Source organism: Parasteatoda tepidariorum, chromosome 12 (genome assembly GCF_982258835.1).
Source record: "Parasteatoda tepidariorum strain Cologne lab strain chromosome 12, Ptep-v5.0, whole genome shotgun sequence".
NCBI lineage: Eukaryota > Metazoa > Arthropoda > Arachnida > Araneae > Theridiidae > Parasteatoda > Parasteatoda tepidariorum.
Genome location: NC_141766.1, coordinates 60,112,021 through 60,128,794, shown reverse-complemented (window position 1 = coordinate 60,128,794; position 16,774 = coordinate 60,112,021). Strand labels below are relative to the sequence as shown.

The 16,774-nt window shown below is 27.4% G+C and overlaps 1 protein-coding gene across 5 annotated transcripts in view; it reads left to right on the top strand.

Moving 5' to 3' along the window:
- Positions 1-16,551, top strand: part of LOC107443554 (protein Fe65 homolog) — a 387,879-nt gene extending 371,328 nt beyond the window's left edge. For all 5 annotated transcript variants that reach the window (XM_087155955.1, XM_087155953.1, XM_087155954.1 and 2 more), the window contains exons 12-16: positions 2,036-2,229; positions 3,625-3,695; positions 4,521-4,629; positions 10,610-10,681; positions 13,522-16,551. In XM_087155955.1, the coding sequence (XP_087012081.1) occupies positions 2,036-2,229; positions 3,625-3,695; positions 4,521-4,629; positions 10,610-10,681; positions 13,522-13,596 (521 nt within the window). In that variant the 3' untranslated portion in view covers positions 13,597-16,551. The remainder of the gene's footprint in view (positions 1-2,035; positions 2,230-3,624; positions 3,696-4,520; positions 4,630-10,609; positions 10,682-13,521) is intronic.
- Positions 16,552-16,774: the final 223 nt, after the last annotated feature.

Sequence of the window (16,774 nt, the reverse complement as noted above, 5' to 3'; positions counted from 1 at the left end):
TCCAAGATAATTCTCTGCAAAAAGTTATTTCTTATAATTACTTTTTCATTATAGTTGAGAAGATATTGAATTGTCTTGTTAATTTTTAAATCATTTTTAACTTAGTAATTTTAAATGACAAAATACAAAATTTGAATCAAATCATTTATACAGTTTCTAAGTTATCAATATATTTTTAAAATTTTCTTCCTCCAGAAATATTTCACTGATTTTATTCATTTACATTTGTCATTTAAAATTGCATGGTTTAAGATGATGCTGAAATTTTTGCAGATCTTATGGTTCAAAAACTTTAACATTACTGAATAAAATGGTAAATAATTATTGAAAACTATTTTTTGAATGAAATTATCTTTGGTTTAAAGTAATTTTATAATTGTGTGTAAAAAATACAGGGTATCCGCGCACCTGGAAAGTCATGGAAAATCATGAATTTCGGTATTAAACAAAATTTGTCATGAAATGTCATGATTTTTATTATTTTTTAAAAGAAATCATGGAAAGTCATGGATTTAGGTCTATGAAAAATCTAATTTTTAAAATGGAATCTCCCTCCCCCCAATTTCATCCTGTTCCAAATATCTGAATTTCTAACAAAATCACCACTCAGTCATATTTTATTTGAATATAAAATGAGTTTATCATGTTCTTTAAAAATTATGGTGTTCTTTCAAAAAATGAAAGAAAAAATATCATTTCTAGAGCCGATTATCTTTTAAACTCTCTTCTGTGATTTAAGAATTTTTATTATTATTTTTTTTAATTTTATAAATTTAAAATTCTAGTTGAAGCAAGCCAGTTATTGGCGAATTTTTTTCATTTCAAAGTGAACAGAAAAATCAGGAGTATTTCTTTCATTTCTGATGAACAAGAAAAGTATCTTTAGAATATAATTTTGCAGAAAAAATTTTTTTTTTTTGCTTTTGTATTTTTTTCAGCTATTTTATTGTTTCAACTCTTTCCTTACTCTGTTTTTTAAGTTTAAAATCTATAAATATGAGGATGAAGAGTATAATAGTTTTGGTTATACCTATTTCGAATAATGTTATTATAATGCTTTTTTTAATTTATTGTTGGAGAAAATAGCAACTTTGTTAAGTCATGAAAAGTTCTTGGAATTAGTCATGGAAAATCATGAATTTGAAAATCTAAAATGTAGCAGATACCCTGAAAATATTCAACGTGCATACAAAGTTTGGCATATTAGCAATCATCCAGAACAGGAACGATGGGACTTATTCAATTAGTGTGACAGTAAAATAACGGTTTACTATTTCTAGGTATCTAGTATGCCACTTGTTATTTCTCTTTTAAAATTAATCTTTAAATCATTATACTTGGATTTCAAATAATTAAGTTACATTGTCTTTCTATATTTGCTGTTTTGTTATTAACTTGCTTTTTATAGAAATCAAATAAACAGTATTTTAAAATTTTCATTTTAATATCAAGCTAAAGTAAACTACTACATTACTAGAGAGAAAAACTTTAATATTTAATCTCATTTAGAAGGACACTTGTTGCAGAATCCTATCAGTTGTGTCATTTAAATATATTTCATAACTTTTTATCTTTAGTAGCACTCATTAGGTACATTGTTGTGAAGTACAGTAAAATACAGACAAAAAACAATTAGCCTCATTGAAGCCTAGTCTTTTCATTGCTCTCCCGACAAAACCATAGCTTTCCTAAGTGATAAAACCATAGCCCCTTCACTTTTATGGTCAAGAATCAATATCAATCTTGAAAACGGTATTCTTATTCAAAGAAGGATTATTTTTCTGTCTATAACTTGATTAACAGTTAGCACCAGTCAATTAGATTTTCTGAGGGTAAATCTTTGTTATTTTCTTGTTTATTTAAAGCTAAACATACAAGAAAAAATTTTGTGCCTTAAAGCATGAAATATACATGCACTTTAATTTTTACTGAATAAATTCTTTCAATTATTATTGAATAATTTTTTTAAATTATTACTAAATTAATATTTGAATAAATTATTCACTTATATTACAAATCATTTATATTTATACAGGTCAGCTTTTTCCTACCCCGATGGAAGAACCGAAAAAGGTTTTGAAGGTGTTTTATTTAGGGTCTACAAATGTTGATAAAGCTACTGGAGTTGATGTACTTAATGAAGCTATTGAAAAGTTGTTTACTGCTATTCCTAAATCTGATTATAAATTTGTTAATGTGGCTGTAGCACCATCAACCATTACTATTTGCGTAAGTGTGATTTACATATCCAACATTTTTATCAGATTTCCCTCTCTTGCAGAATAGGAAGAATTATCCATCTCTCATATTGTGGTTTTAAGGAGCTTCTACTCTCACCATCTTGATGTTAGGTTATTTTTTTGACAAATTTTTGGGTATTTATTTAACAGACACCATTCAAAAAGGGTAGCAAATAAGGGGGTCTCTATATTAGATTAGTAACTTAATAATTTTCCTTGAAACTGGTATTAAGCATTAAAAATGTGTGTGTTTGAATGAGTTACTACACATTTGTCACTTTTTAAATTTGATTTTACTACAGTTGTTAGGAAAATGCACAAAAACAAAGATATTTATCAAAAATCTAAAAACAAACAACACATGCAAACACTTAAATACCTTCCAAAGACATCTGATAGCTGAACTGTATTGGTATAATTTTTTTTCGGAAAAAAGTAAAATATAATTTAAAATGCAGATTGTTTTAAAATGTGTTTAGGTAAGGCCTTGTAATTTACATATTTAGAAAGATGCTGCTGACTGGAGTAAGTATATTTCAACAGTTTATTTGTGAAAACTGAATAAAGAGGATTAAAAGAAAATTTGGAATATTTTCTCCTTGTCTACACTCTACACAGTTGAGTTAGGTCACAAGAGGAGAGACCTATTAAGGGTGCCTTTATTAAAATTCTCATAACTTTATTCATCTTGAAGGTAGGATTCTCTTCAGTCTGCCTCAATAAAACAAATATTGTCCTATTTAAAAAAAATTTCTAATGATGAGATTACAAAATTTCTCTTTAAATCTAGAGTATTCCAGGGTGTTGTCATATATTTATTTTTTCACAATTTTAATGGATTCAAAGGTAGAATCTGAAATATATGTTGCAATTAGCTAGGTCATGTGAGAATTTGAAAGCTCTTCGTATTGGTATTCTTGTTTTTTGGGACATATCTCCACAAATAATCGTGCAATTTTGAAAACTATTAATTATAATTCATTTCACTCAAGATTACTATATGATAAAATAATATGTTTTAGTTTTTTTTTTATTTACCAATATATAATTTTTCTAAACTCGGAAACTTCGCTTTGAACTTGGGAAACTAATTTTTTAACTTTTAATTTGGAAATTTTGCTCAATTTCACACAAAAATTATTTACAGTTGAACTAAAAAGCAATATATTTGTAAAGTTTGGTGCTGAATAAGAAATTGGTTTGCAACATAATTATTTTAAGAAATAATATGATAAAAATAATGGATAATAAGTTTGACTGTATTTCAATGGTTTCATACCTTAAACGCAACTTGGCAATTTCCTCAGACTCATATTAATATTTTGCTTCAAAAATAATACCTTATTTAAGATCCTATTAATATAATATGTCTTTACTTTTACAGGAAGAAAATAAGCAACTGGCTGAATGCAGAGTTAGGTTTTTATCCTTCCTTGGTATTGGTAAAAGTGTGAAGTACGTATTTTCAGTTAATAATGTTGCATACAACCAGTTCAATATTATCTCAATCGAGGACTGGGTAAACATTAGCCCGATACTATGAGAGCATGTCAACGAGGAATAAACAAGTCATAAATTTAAATAAGCACATTTAATAAGGAACATGCACATAAAGATACAAATAAAATCAAAATACAGAGAATAATCTGAACTTCTTTGGATTTCAGTGAGCCATCTGACATGCTCAAGATTAATAGAGTTCAATCCAATGCATGCATGTGCATTTTATTACGGATGAAAATGAAACCACTCTTAACACACTTTCCCCTTTTGAGATTCTGGATGGCAACTCAAAATATTTGCATAAAATTAACATCCCAAGTCTAATTGGCATTTTTATCGATCATGATTACGAGTCTTTTGTAATTAAGGTGTTGTTGGCTATGGTCACATAAATGGTAATTCAGCAACTGTCACAGGATACATGATAGGAGAATAAGTTGGTAAAGTTTCTTCCTAAAGTTCTAATGATAAAATTCTTTGTATTGGACCTATTAATGCATAGAACTATGTCTTTAATTTGACTGCTCTCCTATGAATTAAATTAACTACTCTGGCTAAGGACCAGTTTTTTTATTGCCCACCATAACCCTATGATTACAAGAATGGTGGAACTCACTGTTAAAATACTCTGTTAACTAGATCAAGTAAAAAGATTGTATGAATTTGTTTCATTGAAAAAGATTTATCCCAATGTGTGGGGAGGGGACTATTTATTTGAAACTTTTCATTGATATATAAAATTACTGACTAATTTTAGAGAATTTACTTGTTTTGTAGGATGTGTGGATTTATTGTGCATACAGCACAAGATGATTTTATAGCGCATGTATTCTTCTGTGAGCCATCATCTGGAGCTCTGTGCAAAACTATTGAAGCTGCCTGTAAAGTAAGGATATATATATGTTTCTAGTTTACTTCCTATTGTATAATCATGTTTTTTTGAAATCATTTTAATAATAAATGTTATATAATTTTAACATTTATTTATATAATATAATTTTTAGATATGTAATTTAAAAGCAACTTAATAAACTTTTCTTTTATATAATTTTGTATCATTTTCTACCACTTTGCAATTTAAGTTTTTTTTTTTTTTTTTTTTTTTTTTAATTTTTTTTTATTGCTATTAGTTATTTACCTTTAATACAAACTCCATTCATGTAATTTTTAAGAAAAATTATTATAGAATCTTTTTGCTTGTACTATATTAATTATACGAGTGATTGATAAACTTGTGTTTATTAGTGTTTTTATTATATCGTTAAAATTTTTCTGGAAAAAATGGTAATATATAAAAACGGAGATTAATGGCATAAACAATTGAAGCATACAAAAAAAAATTGCTTATGGTAAGAATAAAAAAAATTTTTCTGTTTGTCCCTCACATTTTTTTTTTTACGCTCTCAATTTTAGTAGTTTTTTTTTTTTTGGTTTCTTTTGCATTTTATGTTAATATTTTTCTAAACAATAAGTATAGTTTTTTTCCTATATTTTCAATGACAGCTCAACTCAAACTTTTTTGTTAATATTTTTATATTTATGGAAGGGTACCTTTTTTTTTATGAAATACATCTATGGTGTATCACATTAAAATAATGAAAGATCATCAGACACAGAAAATTGCAGAACCTATTTGATGGGACTTTGAATACAAAATACAGTACAGAACCCGTTATCCGGAAATCAGAAAACCAAAAAACCGGAACAAAGTTCTATCAATTTTCCCGCCATTTTAAAAAAAAAACATTCTTTTCCTCATAAGATTTTAGGATTTTTCTTCTTTTTTGAAAGATGTTTACCTTACCATCATTTTGGAAATAATCATTAGTGTATTACTTCATCGTTTTTTCTTCTTTTTAAGATTATTTCCAACTATTTTTGTTTTGTTTTTTTAGTTGGGTTCAACAATAAAAAAACGGCTTTTTGTATCGATTCAGAAAACCGGAAAAATCAGTTATCCGGAATAGCAATGGTCCAGATCGTTCCGGATAATCGGTTCCCTACTGTAATAAAATATAGAGCTATCTAGATTCTATGATCTTGTTCTATTGTGGCATTCAACAGAATCGTCCAAGTTGAGAAGGTTGTTTAGATATTGCGGATTTTCCAAAGAAAATTATGAGGCATAATATAGAGGAGCTGGTTAACTTAGTTATTTAATTTTTCATGGTCATCAATAAGAGAGCTTACTTGTACAAGATAGAGATCACTTTCAAACACCTTTTAGAAGAAGAGTCATGCAGACTGCATTAAGCCTTGATAATTTTTTGTTTCTTTCTCTGCCTGCTCTAACTAATTACATTTTTACTATTTCTCAAAAAAGTCATGGCATAAATACAACTGGCTTGGAAAAAGTAAATATATAAAATTAAAGAATGGAATATTGTTATAAAAACTTAAATCCTTATGAGCATGTGGAGAGGATATTATAATGGCTATCTCAAACTGTCGCAGTTCATGGTTAAAAGATAAGTGCTAGGCGTCTGAAAATTATTAAATAAAATTCAGGAGTGACTGAAAAGCTTGAAGTAGAATACATTTTATAATAGCAATATCGCTTACTTTATGTTACAGATGAAGACAATTAAAATGAATTTTAGTTAGAAACAGCATGTTATATTAACCGCTTCCCTTTTTGAGAAAAAAAAAGCAAAAAATCAACATATTTTTTTATTTCATTAATAAATACAAGGTACTAAAATAAAACACAATACACAAGTTTTAAGTTGAAATTTTAATTTTTTAATTAAAATTTAAAAATTAAGCCAACAAGTACGAAACATCATTTCTAGAGAAAATTAATTGCTAATGTGTATCGGTTCAATGTAACTGTGAATGAGCATGTAATGAAAATGCAATAAAATATTCTCAAAACAGCTTCCTGTTAAGCTATGCAAAATTAAGAGTTTTTTTAGCAACTTTATGGGTCTATGTTTCTTTTCAATAGAATTTGCTAAACTAATCAATGTATTTTCTATAGCTGCGAACTCTTATGCATTTTGTGAAAGCTTTCTGTGCATTTGCACCCCATTTTCCGCAGTTTGAAAATCTGTGCATTGTTTTTTTTTTTTTTTTTTTGTCTTTTTTTCTTTTTGCTCTGTTTTGTGATTATTCAAATGTACGTTGTATCAATAGTATCATATTTAAGAGAAAAAATTGGAATTTAAAACACTGTCTGGTCAGGAAAACGGTTGACAAGACTGCATGTAGCATATGAATTTACAAGAAAATAGGCACAGATTCAGCATGTAAAAACCCATGTAAGTTTAACATAGAGTTATCACCTGTCAAAAATTAAGTTAAAAGTTACAAGATTTTAAAAGCCACATAGATATTGTTAGCAATAACTATCAAAAAAGGTGTGAATCAAATGTTTAAATAAATACTAAAATGCAGAATTTGAAATTTCTATGTCATATTAAAAACCTAAAGAAAGTACCTGGATTATAAAAACCATATGGAATCAGTAGTGATAATTATCAAAAAACTATAGAAATGACTGCATGGAATGCGAATAGACATTAGTTGAACCATTGAAAATTTTTTACCCAGTTGAAAATTTGTGTGCATGTCTTAATAACATTGTACAGTAGAAAGCCAATTATCCGGGAAGCTCAGGACCATCGCTATCCCGGATGTCTGAATTTCCCGGTTTTCTGGATTGACCAAAAAGTGTCGTTAATTGATGTTTTATCTAACCTGAATTACAAGGTAAAAAGTGTAACACATTTTATAGTAAGAGAAAAAGAAACGTACTCCTAAATTTAAAAAAAAAAAATGGTAGAAAAATAACATCTAGAAGAATTAAAAAAAATTGCAAGTTTAGACAAGAAAAACAAGTTTAAAGAATACAAAATTCTCATATTTATTTTTTAAAAATAATTACAATTCCTAAATTAACTAATATAAACAAAACCAATGATTAAATAACGCAATATCTTTCATACCTGATTATACAGGAGGAAAACGATAAAATAAAAGGAAAACTTATTAATCTAAATAAAAACAACCAAAATTATCTACCCGAAACAATAGTTAAAAAAGGCACTAACGTAAATATTAAAACCTGGAACAAGGCAAGATCAATGAGATCAACGGAATTTTTAAAAAAAAAGGGGGGGAAAACCTAATGATAAAATTTAAGAATAAAAAGAATTAATTTATTGAGTGCGAAATTTATCGTGAAAAGAAAAAAAAAATCAAAACGTAGTGGAATCAGAAAAACAAAACTGCAATCTACTTCATAAAATAATCGTATGTTTTAATTAATAAACAATTCTCCTTTTTTAAATTTTTTTTTTTATAAAAACACGATTTTTAATGGAAGCAGACGTGATCCCACATCAAGAAAAACTTGCAAATGATACCGCACTTCCAAAGAATCAGAATTTATTCAAAAGAAAAATATTTTATTAATTGATGTCAAATAGGTAAGTATATTTTTCTCTTTCATCTTCTATTCACTGATATGCCTGTGCAATGAACTTGGGACAGTCATTGATATGCCTGTGCATCTTTCCCACCCCCTCATGAATCGAAGAGAAAACGTAATCACCATGCCACTCCTTTAAGTTTCACTGAGGGCAGCTTATCAGAAAAACAACTGACATACAGGAGAAAATAAAGTATTTGTCCCTTCCCTGTACCTTCTCAATCTAATGATCTTCAAGGTCACGGGGAGCATTGAGGTTTCCCTGGGCAAACGAGGAGAAGAACTCCTTTTTTTTTCCAATGATGATTAAAAATGTCTACCCTTTTTGCAAACTAATGCATAAAATAGATAAGAAAGGAAAATTTAAAAAACAATGGTTCTGCATTAAATATTAAAAATAAGAAAAAATCACAGGAGTACGTAAATTGACACCAATCTACCGATTGACTGTTGCAAGACCTGTCAGAGTGCAGCCAAAGAAAATACAAAAAAATTCGAAAGAAAAATAAAGTAGAAAATAGAAAAGAAAGGAGATTCTGCGCAAAGCAAATCCCACTACTGAGTTTATAGAAAATACCAAAAATAAAATTTAACAAGATTTAGAATTATTATTGCTTTTTAATCAGTGCATTTGCTTTTGCCTCTGAAATAACATTCATTCATTCGTCATTGAAATTCACGATTTATTTTATCTTGAAAGTATGTTTATACATACACACGCATATATACGTATGTATATGTATACACACACATCGTCTTTTGTTCGAATCAGTTTCAGTAAAATAATTTTTTTAGTAGTGTAATTATCTTATCAGAACGAAAGAATTGCTTGATATTTCAGAGAAAAGTGTAAGATTGTATGAAGTTCAACAACGACTTTCAGAAAAGTGAATCACAAAACACAATTCATCCATCAAACTGTCTTGACCCTCCTTGACCACCTACACTGATAATCACCCCTTTTAACCACAAATTGAAGCAGAAGGGGGAAAAGCATACCTTTTGTCCGACCCTCGACACTTTTGGTAGCATCTTTCTAAAATGTGTCTGCCGCTTGAAGTAAGAAACTAAGAGAGAGGGGAAATGCCAGGAGGGTTAAAGCTTAAGCTAAGCTTCTTTATATATTAAATTTTTGAAATAAACAGAAAATTAAAATCGCCAGTCTACAACAAATGATCAAAAGAACAATTTGTTTAATTTTCGTTGCGATCCTTCTTCAGGCAGGGCTGATTATGCTCCGGAAAAAATCCGGATTTCCGGAATTTTTGCTAACAGTGATCCAGAGGTTTCCGAAAATCAAATTTTCAAAGGTGGAACTTAAAAACACAGTTTATTTTATTTGTTTGTAAGGGAGAGCCAGAGAGATACTTTAAAAGCTTATATTCATGATTAATATTAATTTTTTATCAGTAAATAGTTGTTATAATCAAGAATACTCAAGAAAGAAAGACATATTTGTAAATTTTAATTACTTCTCCAGGTCATCATAGGTATGTGTAAAATTTTAAATATATTTTAAGTAAACTAAGAAATATTGAGAAAAGGGGGAAAAAAACATTGTTTAAATTTTTTTCTAATTTTTCAATTTAAACTTTTTTTTTTAACTCAAAAAATTTTCCTCAATTTTGACTTGGGCTCACAATCACCCCTGTTCAGGTCATTGTACTAGTGATACAGGAGGTTGAGGGGAAGAAAAGATAAACATTTTATTCCCTTCTTTCGGTTTCTCCGTCTAGAGGAGAGGGAATCTTCTTTTTCTTTTAATTTTGCTCACACTAAATTTATATTATGCTGTGGATGCCATAAATATTCTTGACCTTGAAATCACAGAACATTATTCATGCGTTTCGCCCCACCCATGATCATTCATTTTCTTTTTAGCCCTTTATTTTCTTTACTGAAAGGTGAAGGTCACTGAAGAGTTTGTATTTCAAAGGTTGTGGTTATATTTGACCATTACTCTTGTCTCGTATTCATTTAAACTCGTTAATAAGTGTCTGGGTAGCTAGTAAAAATCTGTAATGGGTAATTTCTGAGTGCAATCAGTCAAATAATCTCTGTTTAATCAAATTTTTTAAAAATCGTGCATTTAAAATTTGATTTTTCAAAAATTATTCCATTGATTGCTCTCCAATTTGTATTTTCCAATCTATGAATACTTTCTTTAAAATGATGTGAAAATTTATATTTCCCACAATTAAAGTTTTTATTGAATTTTTTTAAAGGTAAAATAATAAAGAATAATAATATTAAAAATTATTTTCTGCATGAAATTAGTTTTGGATAATCTAATTTTAAAATTGCGTGCAAAAAATTTTCGATTCCTCAAAAAAAAAATATGCATTAGCAATGCTACTTTTCTTTTTTGCTTACATTTTCTTTCACAAATTACTTTGATGTTAAGCAAAGATGTAAGAAACATATATTCTTTCAGTTAAGATACCAAAAGTGCTTGGATGCTCGTAGACAAAGTTCTAATATCAATACATCAGGTGTGAAAAAAAAGGTAAGCTCTGTTTACTTTTAGTTTAAAACTCTGTATTTTAAGAAGGTGAAATAACATTTATATTGTTTCCATATCACTATAGTGCAAAAATGTTCTTACATTCCAGTAAAGTTGAAACTAGAAAAATGTAAATAAAAAAATCCTGCACTTTATTTTTTCAGTGACATAAAAATTAGTGGACTTAGAAAGCTTTGTCAGAATGAAACGAAATTTTATATAAGTACAACATTGCTATAAGTAAGTAATTAAAAAATCAAAGCAAAATTATCATTTTAGTGACAAATCTGGAGATCGAGCAAGCCAGGGTAAGGTAGAAAAGTGGTTGAGACATTCATGTGACACCCTTGCTCTGTGTGGCCAAGCATTGCTTGTTAAAAAATGACTATTATGAGTGCAGGGTGTGTAGCTTTTTTAAAAAGTACTTAAAGGTACTTATTTTTGTTTTTTAAAAGCCCTTGAATATGTTTTTTTTTATTAGGTGCTTTTAAGTGCTCAATTTTCCCTTTTCCAAAATGAAATATTTTTTCTTTACCATGTTGAATTTCGCCACGAATTATGCAGAAAGACGTTCATATTTCAAGTTCTAAAAAAGTTTCAAGTTCGAAAGAAGTTCTATTCAACATTTTCATATTTTAACCCTAATCTATTTCAGGGTACTGTCGGTCCATAGCTTATGAAAACGCCATTCGTTTTACATGTTTGATGAAATAATTATGGATCCGCTAGTACGCACACGGAGCTGGATTCATTGGGAAGGATTTTTGTCCTCTCATGTGTAACTCTGCTGCATTTTGCGAGAGATTATCATTTACAGACTTCATTTTCCACCCTCTTAAATCAAACTGAAAAATAACTACCCTAATTTTTGTAACCATTCAAGAATTTTTGGGGCAGTTTGACTAGACAAAACATACAAACAAATGGCTGAAACATGTAAGACAAAATAATTAGTTTTTTATAAAAATGTGAATATCCCCATAAGTATTTATACTATTTTTATGAAATTTTATTCAATTATTGCGTATAAAGTAGTAATCAATACAAGTTTTTTGCTATGTTTTTTTATATAAGGTGTTCTAAAACACTTTATCACTGTACTAATCAATGCAATGTATCAAAGAATCAAAACTACCCTAATTTTTGTAACCATTCATGATAATTTATTAAAAATATTCAATGAAATTAAGCAAAATTATTGGTGCAATTTTTTATTTATAACAAAATTATCCTTTTAAAATTTGAAAAAACATGCTTTAAAAATTGTGTAAGATATAAGCATTTAAAATAGTTCTATCTTTAGTAACTGATCTATCATGTAGTCCAATTTGAATATCTGGAAAATTTAAAAAGTTTCTAGCAAATTTCCAAGTTTTCGTACAATTTTTTAAAAAAAGCTTTGAATGATAAAGGCTTTTCCACAAATGTCATTTTGTACTATTAAACTCGAGTTATTTAAAATAACTCTGCTATTATGGGTGATCATCTCCCATAAAAGTATGTTTTCTTTTCTTATATCATCACATTTTGGTGTGTAAACAATTATTGTGGGGTATTATCATTTGTTATTAAATTTTTTCTTATGATACAAACTGAAATTTCTGGAAAATTCTTTCCCATTTAGAACTTCTTTTTTTTCAAAACCTGCAAAAACTGTTTACCATATTACTTGAAACTATTTAAATTAGTTACCAATTACCATTCCCCACAAAATTAGAAAAACAAGAATTCCAGTCTTTTCTGTACATGCACTGTAGGAAAGAACTATAAATGCTCATATCTTGCACAATTTTTATGAATTTTTTTAACATTTTAGAATGATAGTTTTGTTATTAATTAAAAATCACTCTAAAATTTTTGTTTAATTTTATTGAACACTTTTACAGTTATAGCCAAAAAAAAAAGAAAGAAGGAAAGAAACAGAAAAAAGCTAAGACAAAAAAAAGTTTCTTTTATTTAAAAAAAATATCTGCATCTTCATAAATACTTAAGCTAGGTCTACAAAATTTTATGCGATTGTGTATAGTAACCAAGGTAATCGAAACTAATTGCAAGTTTATTGATGTATTTTCTGACATAGGCTGTTTAAAAACACTTTTTTTTTGTAATTGCTGGTCTATCAAATCTTTGAAAGCTTTGAAGTTTATTGATAAGTTTGAGAAATTGCATGACCTAAACAGCTCTAAAATTAAAAAAAAAATTCTCTTTAGTATTTCCTGTGAAATTTAAAAAAAAAGTCAAAAACTGAAAGTGTCTCTTCAATTATTGTAGGGTAGTGTCTATTATTATCCACTATATCCTTATGTTATCCATTGTCCTTTATGTCCTTATTATTTCTTTATAGTTTTCTTATTACACATGATCCAAGTTTGAGACCAAATATCATGGTTCAAGTATCTTGGTAAAACTGTTTTACTTATGCTGTTAGTTTACCCCTTAATTTCCCCATGGCTAAATATTACGAAATATCAAAATGAAGCTTTTTTGGTCTTACTATTTATTGCGTAGTGAGCACATGTTCTAAATTTTAGCTCTAACAATTAGAAGAATTAGAAATGCGTGTTTTGCTTTTTATGTATACACAGACAAAACATAATTACTTGATACATAAAATATGTCATTTATAAATTGCATTTTTGCATTAATATGATTATTTATTTCGGTACAAAGCATTCAATAAATAAATAAGAAACTATTAAGCTTAATATGAAAATGTAATTAGATTGATCTATTTAAATTTTAAAAATGTTTTAGTATACTGTGTATACTCAATTTCAGTTTTCTAACTAAACTAAAAATGCGTTGTGAACAAAAACTTTACAAAAAAATTTTTCAATTTTCAGGACATTAAAGCTGCTCTAAAAAATGTGTTTGGAACATTTTTTCCTGCCAGAATGCGAAAGAGTGCTGAAACGTGAACTAGATAAATTATCCAGCCATAATTATTTGTATAATGCTATTATTTTCATAGTCTCTTGTTTACATCATAGTTCTAACTTAAAAATATTTGCTTGCAAAAAAAAAAAAAAAAAAGATATGTCACTTTTTTCAAAGATGATATTAATAACTGCAATCTATGTATAGTCATAATACTTTTTATTGTATATTTAATGTTGAGTTTGCTATTGTATGATGTGTAAAATGAATCTGATGTAAGGTACATTCAACTGTCACCTTTATTCTAATGTAGGCTAAACCCATTAGTTGTTTATGAACACTATAATAACAGATATTTTTACTTGAATGGTTATTCAAATTAATCACAATGTTTTATAAATATCTTATTTTTAATACAAACCCAACACTAAAATTCAAAGTTCAAATGGGAAAAATTAAATCTTATCAAAATTATTAATTTGATTTTGCAATGTTTAAATTTTTTTTGTTTACAAAAAATACTTTTATTTCATTATTTTTTCATTTATTTTTTATTCATTTCATTATTTATTATATGTATATATATACACACACATATTATGCACACACATGCATATCTATGTACACACACGCATATATATATATATATATATATATATATATATATATACATACATACATTTATATACACATTCATGTATAGTGAAACCTCCAAATAACAGTTCTTTGTATGTTCATGCCAATGTGGATTAACAAAGAAGTTTTAGTTCAAAAAATAAGACACAGTATCCATTAACAAAAATGATTTTATCTACTATTATATATTATCTTACAATCAATATTTAAAGAAATCAACTGCACAAAGTGTTTTCTTTTATAAAAAATTTTTTCTTGATTCGTAATGATATCAGTAGTTTTATGATGCATCTTCATCATCATAATTATGAGCAAAAGTTTGGACTTCACAAAAATTTTGTAGAACATCAGAAAACTGTTTTTATTTCAGAGCTGCCCTGATAAATTTAATTGATTTCTCATATATCATTGACTATCCGAAACTTGTGATTACTTCACCACTTGACAGAAAGTTTACTCAAATCTATGCTTTCTATAAAGGTGGATTGGTTGCTTAGCCTAGCTAACTGATGTCACATAAAGAAACTGCTTAATATTGTAAATGCTAGAGCAAGATTCATACAGACCACCCATGAAAGTTATCTGTAGTAGGTGGAATTGAACTGTTGAATAGTACCTATGATTGACTCTTGTATGAATGCTTAGAATAGTTATTTTACAATGACTGGAATGCAATGACCAACAAGCAAAAGTATATTCTACTATGGTCAATAAAAATTATCACAGTCTAGAGATGAAAAAGTGAAAAACTTTACTATGATCTATCCTGAAACAAAATTGTTGCTAGATTTTGGTTGGCCATATTTAAGAAATTGTTATGGTTTCCTTTTATGTAGACCCTACAAAAAACCATTTGTTTCCATAAATATGTGTCCATTCTTTGGAGATTGCTGTTATTTAAAATCGGTTGTTAAAGGAGGTTTGACTGTCTCTCTCTCTATATATATAACATCATATATATATACATACTCATATATGTATGTGTGTAAAAAAAATATTTTTACTAGTGTTACTTAGCATTTGTTTTTGCATAGTATTATAATTTCATTAATTGAAATAGTTTCATTTTTATATATTCACGTACACATTACACATTTCTTCTGAAGTTTATTTGTTGAATAATACATACATATTTAGCTTGTCTTTTTACTGTCAGAATTATTATTATTAGTCATTCTCTGAATGTCTTGTAAAAAAATAATAAAAATTTAAACCTTTCAGTTTTCTAAAAAATTTACAGATTAAGATATAATATAATCTCAGAGTCAGGGCCAGCCATTTATTTATCATTTCTTACACTGTAGATTTAATAATTTATTATTATCATTATATTATTACTTAATGTTTGAAAATTTTTATAAGTGCAATATTAACATACACATGCTTCCAAAAATTAGAAGTCCATTTCATTTTAAATATACTTTTCTTTTAAACTAAATGTCGGAAAAATGCCTGATCTCTCGGAGCTGAGATCAACTGCACATCAAAAGAAGAATTAAACACTATTACCAAGCTTAGGTTTCGATTATGTATCATGTTCATATCACGATATGCTAAACAACTCTGGAAAGAAAAAATGCCTTCACTGAAATAATATAAACCATGAAGAAGAAAAAAAATTGTCCTTTTTTTTAAGTGCGAGTTATTTTTAAATTTAAACTAATAAGAAAACTAGATTATCAATATTTTAAACTTGGGCATTTCTAAGTAACATTTGTTTCTTGTTACGAAATTTGTAAATATTTTAAAGTTCATATTGGGATTATTTAACTAGTTTAAAGTTTTTATTAAAGTGTAACGACAATTTTGTTGGTAAAATCACTTTCTCTTAACAAGCTATAACTGACATATATAACAAAATGTGTATTCAGCTGAACAGTCCAGAGTAAGAGCAATATTTGATCTTACACTTATTTTGAGCGGTTCTATTTCTCAAGGTGTATGGTTGCTAGATAACATTTTAATGTGTAGCCTCCAAATTCAAATTTTTTGAGTGTGCTAATCAAATATGGTAATTTATGAATGTTGTTAATGTAAAGAAACTTCATAAATATATTAAGCTTAAACTCATATCTGTCAAAATGTCCATTATTCAGCTAAATAGCCCCATATAAGATTTGATCTTATTATATATTGAGTTGTTATGTGAGGACAGTATTCAATTTTTGAACATGTAGCCTCAAATCCTGTTATTTTATCTGCTAGTCTAGTCAATTTGGTAGTTATTCAATGTTTTTGATGTGATGGAACTTTGTAAATAAAATATTGACTCATTACCTTTATTTAATGTATCACTTTTGTAAAATTAAAAATACATTTTACTGATAACTATGGTGTTGAATAAAATATAATTAATAGAATCCCCTTGCTTAAAATTTTTTGATTTTTCAGATAATAATTAGAGCCTGAAATATGTTTATATTGATAATTTATAGTAAAATTTTTTATTATGTTGGTAATAAAACAATTTTTTGATTTTAAAAGATGAAAACGAAACAATAAATTTAACAAGATAAATATACAATCAATTTACTTAGTATAATAATTAATAGTTTTATTTATTTGTTCATCAACTACTCTCTT